Source organism: Pollachius pollachius, assembly GCF_949987615.1.
Source record: "Pollachius pollachius genome assembly, chromosome: 14".
Lineage (NCBI taxonomy): Eukaryota > Metazoa > Chordata > Actinopteri > Gadiformes > Gadidae > Pollachius > Pollachius pollachius.
This window is the reverse complement of record NC_136947.1, coordinates 905,013-911,909: the sequence shown is the minus strand read 5'-3', so window position 1 is coordinate 911,909 and position 6,897 is coordinate 905,013. Positions and strand designations below refer to the sequence as shown.

The 6,897-nt window shown below is 45.3% G+C and overlaps 1 protein-coding gene across 1 annotated transcript; it reads right to left on the bottom strand.

Annotated features, from left to right (window-relative positions):
* Nucleotides 1-1,845: 1,845 nt before the first annotated feature.
* LOC307085522 (proenkephalin-A-like) lies at nt 1,846-6,040 on the bottom strand. Its single transcript, XM_079750341.1, has 3 exons — nt 5,703-6,040; nt 5,179-5,322; nt 1,846-2,753 (listed from the first exon to the last, which is right to left on the bottom strand). The coding sequence occupies exons 2-3, from the start codon at nt 5,317-5,319 to the stop codon at nt 2,097-2,099; spliced, it is 798 nt and encodes a 265-aa protein (XP_079606467.1). The 5' UTR covers nt 5,320-5,322; nt 5,703-6,040; the 3' UTR covers nt 1,846-2,096.
* Between the last annotated feature and the right edge of the window lie 857 nt (nt 6,041-6,897).

Genomic DNA, 6,897 nt, shown 5'->3' with positions numbered 1-6,897 from the left:
AGCATCATGGAGTAGACAGGGCATGTCTTGAATAATAAAGTGTTTGAATAAAAGAGATTTATAATAGAGAATACTGGTCTAGAACAATGCAGCCACACAGAAAACTAAACGACTAGACTATTTTCATGACTTAATTTACATGACAATGATTCATCTTTAGACTTTTGGTCCACTAGCTCATCTATCATCATTTCCAATTCCTGGTATAAGTTAACATGCATAATGTATAGGCATCCTGACATTTTCTATAGTGATGTAGCGCATGCCATTCGATTCTACTTTGTCCAAGTAGATACCAGCCTGTGGATATGAAACTAAAGGCACTTTACCACCATCTTGTTTTCACTGCAAAAACCGAACCATGAATGCAGGAGGGGTCTGTGAAAGTGATCTCAAACCAGATTTCAAAGGTTCTTCATCTGTTGTTCATATGTGCAGTAAATGCAGAATATATTTATTGAATCAGGTATTGTTGAAATGCTATGTCAGCCAGCTGCTATACCCTCTTTTCATTTTATTAGAAAAAACAGCAGACATTTTCTGTTGCTTCCATCCTCTGGGACCAGCAGAGAAAGCCTTCCCTCTATTATGGGGAAGGGGGCGGGGGGATCCATTATGTGGAGAATATAGGTCAACCAAACCCAATCAATGGCAACCTCTTCAGCTATTAAAGATCCTAGAGATGGTAAAAGGTTTAAAACCACCTGGCTTTGTTTGAGATAAAGAACAAGGCATTATTTGGTGCCTGTATTTGCATGTCTTGTTTGAATAATTTGATGTCACCTTTTCTGTCTTTGACAATAATTTATTTTTTAGTCACACGTTTTTTGTTTTTAACTGTGATAATAATATAAAATAGTAATGTCTTGTCATCTTTCTACCAGTCAAAAACACCATTGAATAAAATGTAAAGCTTTCTGTCATTGAATAAAAATGTTGTATTTGCATAGATATATATTAGTAGTTTGATATAATTCAAATAATTCACCATATTTTCATCAGTTGAGTGAAAAGCATAAGAACATAGCAGCATTAACATTTAACGACAAATAACCATCCCTGGTATCTCTACTAGATTTATAATTATTGTAAACCTTATAATTTAAGTAAACAATCGTAATGCAAGTCTGTCAAGTCGGTCTTCATAATAGTTTCATAAGAGACGAGCAGAGGTCCTCATCTTCCTCTGAATGTCAGATTGGAGTCCTTGTGAAACTGCAACACATTCAGACTCGTGGGATTGTGTGATTGTAGCAATTGGCCCAAATCAAGTCTTGAGTGAAATCGCCTCACGGATTGAGCAGAGTAACGCTAACTCGATTTTTAAAGCATCACAGATGCAACCATGTTAACGTACTAAATCTGTTAATTCTACATTTCTTTCTTTCATTCTGGCTAAAGCATATATATGTTTATCATTGTAGTGCATATAGCTTGTTGATGTATCGCACATTGTGAATTCAGCATTAGATCTTGTATCAGTAGTGATGGAACCAAGCTTCCATATTGGAAGTTGGTAAAGCTCAACATAATGATTGAATGTCCGAACAGTGTCCTCTCCCTCCGTGTGCTCTCTTTGGTACACACATTTTAACGTGCTATTCTCGAGCACAGAGATGTACACTTCATAGGTTTTGGGATAAAGCCCTAGCTGCCACACTATCCTGGCCCTTACACACACACAAGCAAACACACGCACACACACATGCGCACACACACACACACACACACATTCACTCGTGCCCACACGCATGCACACACACACACAGACACACACACACACTCACACACATGCACTCGTGCCCACACACAAACAAAAAAACGTTACACTTTTCCCAACACATCTTGATTAACAGATTCTTTTAATAAATAATAATGATATCATTATGGAAAACATGTGGAATAAAAATTTTCACACGAAGGAAAAAAAAAACATAACCTGGTATTTCTTAATTTTTGAAGGACACATGTTGCAATCTTTAATCTATACAGGGGGCGGTCAAACGATGATGGGCCAGCGGAGCACGTTTTACAAAGCCAGAGGACACAATGTGATTGGCTGGGAGCTAGGTAAGGGGGGGGGGGGGTAGGGTCTCCTAGTCCATGAAGCCCCCGTACCTCTTCTGCAGTTCTCTCCCGTCTTCCTGGGCGCGCTTCAGCACGCCGCTCCCGCTCTTGTTGGAGTCGTCCACCAGCCACTCCGGCCGGCCCACGCGCCTCATGAAGCCCCCGTAGCGCTTCTTCAGCGCGCGGCCCAGCACGGCCTCCAGGGGGTCGTCCTGGAGCCCCGCCCGGCGCATGAAGCCCCCGTAGCGCTTGGCCTCGGCCCCGTGGGCGGCGCGGCCCTCCGCCTCCGCGTTCAGGATCTTCAGGATCTCCAGCCGGATGTTCTCCTCCTCCTCCTCCTGCTCCTGCTGCTGCCCCCCGTCCTCCCCCCTCCCCTCTCCCCTCCCTGGGACCCCCGCCTCCTGCATCAGGATGGAGGAGGAGGAGGAGGAAGTGGGGGGAGAGCGACGGGCCATGAAGCCCCCGTAGCGCTTCATGAAGCCCCCGTACTTCTTGACCAGCTGGTGCTCCGGGGCCTCGGCCGCCGCCGCAGCCTGGGGGTCCCCGGGGGCCGCGGCGTCCGGGTCCACGTCCTCCTCCTCGTCCAGGGCGGGGGCTGGGTTCTCCTCGTCCAATAGGAGCTCCCTGCAGAGGCGGAGCTTCCGGCCGTCTACGCCCCCCTCGCACTCCAGCGAGCACGTCTGGAGCTAACGGGAGAACAACCGTGAGCGAGGGCCGACGTCCTTATTAAAGACGGACACATCACACACACACACACCATGCGTCACGCTTTTACACTCATAGTACGTCTTGACTTGTATTAGCGTAATTCTTATTAGTGAAAACCTCAAGGCTGTTTTGTCAATCTGTTTTCATCCAACGGCTAGATTGGGGGTTACGCTGAAGACACTGCTAATGGTGTTCGATTACATTAATGCGCCCATAGATTAACGCTCTTAAGAGTCTTGCGACTCTGGTTTGACTTGTTCCGTCGGCCAATAGGTTGTGAGCACTGCTGCCACGCGCGCAAGCGCAACTTTGCTTGGAAGCGTGACAAATACCAGCTTACCGAATTGAATCGAAGAAGATTGTAATTAAGATGACTGGAAAGCGAGAGAAAGACTGCGAGACATTTGAAGAAACCGAAGGAGACGGGCCGATGGAGAGACCGGCGCTACGCTACAATGGGAGGAACGGGAGCGATGGAGACAAAAGGCAGCGGTCTGATCTTCAGCCTGCCGTGTCTGCGGCACTCTGAGATCCCCATTGTCCACGGGACAGAGAGCGCGTGCCTGACTCACAATAGATGAGCAACTTGTAGAAGGAACAAATTGAAAGAGAGAGAGAGAGAAAGAGTAAAAGAGTGAGAGAGGGCGAGAGAGAAAGGGAGAGAGAGAGAGAGAGAAAGAGAGAAAGAGAGAGAGAAAGAGAGAAAGAGAGAGAGGGAGAAAGAGTAAAAGAGTGAGAGAGGGCGAGAGAGAAAGAGAGAGGGCGAGAGAGAAAGAGAGAGAGAGCGAGAGAGAGCGAGCGAGAGAGAGAGAGAGATAGAGAGAAAGAGAGAGAGAGATGGAAGAGGGAAACTAAGGTAGAAACGGAGAGAAAACTACAGTGGTGATATTACAACAAACAGCAGATGGTTTGGGGAATTCAAAGGGTCCCATTTTGTGATCTACATTATTCTCTTAATCCCAGTGCATCGGCAACAAAATGAATTGCTCATTACAACCATCTGTCCTAAAACCTTTCTCAGTGTACTCACACAGTATGTTATACTAGAATGGTTGGTTAACTGCATGAGTTTATCTTCACCCACTTGCTGATCCCGAACACTTGACTAAAGCATCTTTTTTATTTTCTATGGGGGTCGGAAATCGCAGATAAATTCCACCACTTAACACCTATTTGTCATTGGATTTAACTTGTTTCATCCTTAGAGATTCATTTTGGTGACATGCAATTCATGCTGAGCTTTCATCACCACGGGCTTACAATGGTGGAATTAATGAAGAGGAAAATTGAATCGAAGCCATAGCGAGCCATAGGGTGCCGTAGGCTATGGCCCCCACTAATGCCCCCTGGCGGCTGTAGGGTATAAATTAATATCTCCATCTAAAGCGGGGCTTTGCTGTTCTGCGGTGGGTGCATATGGCGCGCCTTTATCAACGTTATTCTTACGGAACTAATTGTTTTCGTTTTTTAATAAATCAGTCATAGGCCTAGGCTTCTTCCTATGTGGCGTGCTTTATCTCAGTCCAAGGGACATCCACTTAGGCCTATGAATTAAACGTAAAAATAACACAAAAATCTTAACGGAAACCTGTCAGTCGTGTGACTCATTTTCGCCTGGCCCTTCACCGAGGATACACGGGGCAAGTCATCCAGCACATTATGAACATCCTTACTTTCATGTGGAACCTGAGGGGGCGGAGGGCAGCGCGCGACAAGAGCCCTGACAACGCGTCACACATTAACAAGCTGATGGAAATGAGAGGAGATGAGACGGACCACTTGGGGTTGAGGGGAACCAGAGGCAGAGGAGCTCCGCATTCAAAGCATGATGGATGGCTCGAAGACTAGATTACAATAAGTCCCACAAATTAAAGTGGTCTGATTCGATAGGCATATCATAACGTTAACGACGATAATAGTCTAAGTGGTATTTTATTACATTGGCCAGGAGATCAGGCAGTTCCCGGCCATTGCAGAGGTTTTGCGTCTGCAATGAATTCATTTTATTTTAATGACCCAATTTCTGAGCGATTTTGGTATTGTATTTAACATATCTTGAGCAGACATTGAACGAACATTGAGATAATGGTCTGCTCTTCCTAAATAAAGAGAAGATACGCACTGTTTGTCAAATGAAGCTGCGCTGTCTCAAGGCAAACCCCACCAGTCAGTATCAACGTAAATCCAATGTCTACATAAAGTAAAATACTAGAGAAAACGACCCAAACGTGGATACTGTCAAACTTAATTCTAACGCCTTAATGAAAGACAGAATAACATAGTACTGAATCAAACTTGCGTTAAAAAAAATGTAGGCCTAAATGTTTAAACCAAATACCAAATTAGATGTAAAATGTTTCCATTGTGCTTGTTCATATTTGTGACGGACGCGTTTGCGGTTACCGGAGAGGTAAGGGGAGGCTGCTGTCCCAATAAGCGGTAGACGCAGAGCGCGCACTCCTTCCCGCAGTCAGTTCCCATGGCGAGCGCAACACACGCGCCCAGAACCAGAGCCCACACACAGCTCGCGTGCCCAAAAGCCATCGGCTGCAAGAGAGCAGAAACAGAGGAATATTTTAGACTGTGCATCATTAAGACAGCATTTTGTTGTCGGGTAGGCAATGGACCAATTAGTTTTGTTAATTTGGCCCGACATTTCCCTTAAAATATCAGAATATAAAACAGTCCGACATTAATCTACACTTAATATAAAAGCCTCAAGTTAGACCTGTATATTAAACACATTGTTAAGAAAACGTAACCAACTGCAATGCAACAACAAATGCCCAAAAATCCAAGTTAAAACCAATTTTATACTGAATTGAGATACAGAAGAACTGATGGAAAAAGCGTCAGATTAGCATAACGAAGTGTTACTTGGGAGATAAAGGAGGAAGAAATAGGAGCGAATTAAATCCTTCACTTGCCTCTGATTTGATGTGGTAAGTCCGCGTGCCCTCAGGATTCAGAGGAAAGTAACTGTTGAGAGGCGCGAGGTGCAGCACAGAATATATCTCCACGAGGGGCCCCTCTTTGGCACGCGCAGCAGCTGTGGGAAGAGCGGTCAGCGTTTAACCAATCAGGGCGCGCTCCCTGAAGTATGTTTCTTGGATGGTCGCACGAGTTACGGGCAGACACGACGCAGGACGAAACCCCCTCGAGGGCAGAGGTATACGTGTTTTTCTTTACGGTAACAACGAAGACGCGGAGTTGTCGGTAAAGTCTGAGCAGACAGTCGCTGTCGGATTTAAGTAGTGTGTGAGATGCTGACGTCAGCGGGGATAACGGGGGCCCGGTCGTCAGCGGGATACCCAAGCATGTTGTGACGTACAAATTAGTTCGTAAACAATAGCGCACATAAATAGGCACGCGCGCGCGCGCGCACACAAGGGTGTAAACCGTCATACAAGCATCCCACCCTCTTTGCTCTACACATATCAGCTCCTAGGCCTGTTGGCTTGGACCAAAATCACTCCGCATCACCAAACGGTTAGCTGGTCCTGTGAAAGGGACGCATGTAGACATCTGTTGTTTCTCGTGGACAATGATTGAGTGGAGTTACCACATTTAAATGCTTATAAATAAAAAATTGTCGACTTGTTGTTGGCAGCCCCTTCTCGACAACATTGTCTGCAGAACTCTTTTTTAATTATGTCTGGCTACCTATCTGCTTTTCTCACTCAATTATGGATGGAATAAGCGGTAACAAGTATTGAATTGACAATTCAGCTTGCCGTTGGGTTTTAACCAATAATAGACAACACACTCCAAGTCTCATAATCCAAGTCTGCCTAGTTAACCTCTGTCTGTCTGTCTGTCTGTCTGTCTGTCTGTCTGTCTGCCTAGTTAACCTCTGTCTGTCTGTCTGTCTGTCTGTCTGTCTGTCTGTCTGTCTGTCTGTCTGTCTGTCTGTCTGTCTGTCTGTCTTCCGCTCCAGGGTGCTCTGTACAGCCAATCAACCATCTGCTTGACAAGAGGTCATTCACTACATCCTGCAAGTCTCGTTCATATCATCCATTTCAAGTTTTAGAAGAATGATATCATTTCAATAGTTGGTTGATCAATTATGCCGATGCATGCTGTATATGTAGAATGTCTTATGCATCTTCTAAAAAGATTATT